The 1,252-nt window shown below is 46.6% G+C and overlaps 1 protein-coding gene across 1 annotated transcript; it reads right to left on the reverse strand. All coding sequences in view use genetic code 11, as the record gives it.

The window, feature by feature from the left end:
* Window positions 1–206: 206 nt before the first annotated feature.
* EGR_11293 (hypothetical protein) lies at window positions 207–1,174 on the reverse strand (the record flags this gene model as incomplete). The annotated part of the gene is made up of 2 exons (XM_024500534.1): window positions 207–362; window positions 1,067–1,174. The coding sequence occupies 2 exons, from the start codon at window positions 1,172–1,174 to the stop codon at window positions 207–209; spliced, it is 264 nt and encodes an 87-aa protein (XP_024345052.1).
* Between the last annotated feature and the right edge of the window lie 78 nt (window positions 1,175–1,252).

Below are 1,252 nucleotides of genomic sequence, written 5' to 3' on the forward strand. Positions count from 1 at the left end.
AGGAGGAGTGGGAGGAGGAGGCAGTTCATTGACACACACTTACAATTGACAGTGGCCTCAAGGAATCTGACCGATGTCCAGAGGGCGCACCACGTTGCCAAACTGACTACATTGAAGTGGTTCAGTAAGGCGAAGCCCAGGTAGGCACAGAAAAACGTTACATAGACGAATTCACTCCCGCACATCATCACCACGTCACCGGAATGTCACAACTGCGATGTGCCTGGCTCATCGATCGTCGGCTCGAAGACGACTTGAAATTCGCGTGACTGACAACGTGCAATCACTGGAGCACGCTGGACGCGAGTGATGGGGAGATGTGGTGCTTTGTGGACAAGCTGGGTTGTGTGAGACCTGAGGAGCTGATGAGCAGAGTGAGCATAGACAAAATGAGGCAAATCTAGCAAACGATGATACACAGAACGAATTGCCTCTTTTTAACCCGTGGCTCAACTTAACAAGCCTTCCTGAACCTTGTTGCAGGTATAAGTGATGGGTGGAGGTGAGGGTGGCAAGAAATGATAGAAGAGACAAGGGAGAAAGTGAGATGATGCAATGGGAAGTAGAAGGTGATGGTTTATAAATAGGATTGGAAAAATGAAGGATAGGGTGTAGATTCGCTACTGTCTGACGTAATTTACTTAAAGATAAAGTCCGATTTGTAAATTCAACATAATGTGCGATTAAAAACCCACAAATCCAAGTGTTTCAGCATTCTCCTCCTTCCGTTTAGTCGAAAACAAGACACGGTGCCATTTCAGTGAACATAATCTCGTTGATTCGCCAGACAGTCTCACAAGTCAACGTGGAATGAACCTCTATGTTTGAGTGAATGTAAAGGGGAGGTGGAAACGTGAGGAATTATCCCGAGGACAAACTCCACTTAAAGGGCAGCTGGAAAAATGCTTAATCTGGGCTGTTAAAAACTTTTTACATCTTTCGTACTGCGATAGGCAGACAACCTCTGTATAAGTGGTTGGAAGAGGAGGAGGAGCCGAGTTGACACTACGTTAACGTGCTGATGTCAGTGAACGAATTGGTCTACTTAGAATTTCTCTACACCTACCTGTGCATCGCCTTGCTGAACTACTTCAATGTAGTCAATTTGGCAACGTGCTGCGTCCTCCGCGCATCGGTTAGATTCCTTGAGGCCACTGTCCTCCTCCTCCTCCATATGTTGGCAATCATTGTCCTGCCTTATACGTAGACCGTATCCTCCTAAAAAGGCGCCTTCGTCTTCTCTACTTCGCTT

This window comes from Echinococcus granulosus, assembly GCF_000524195.1.
Source record: "Echinococcus granulosus chromosome Unknown EG_S00765, whole genome shotgun sequence".
Lineage (NCBI taxonomy): Eukaryota > Metazoa > Platyhelminthes > Cestoda > Cyclophyllidea > Taeniidae > Echinococcus > Echinococcus granulosus.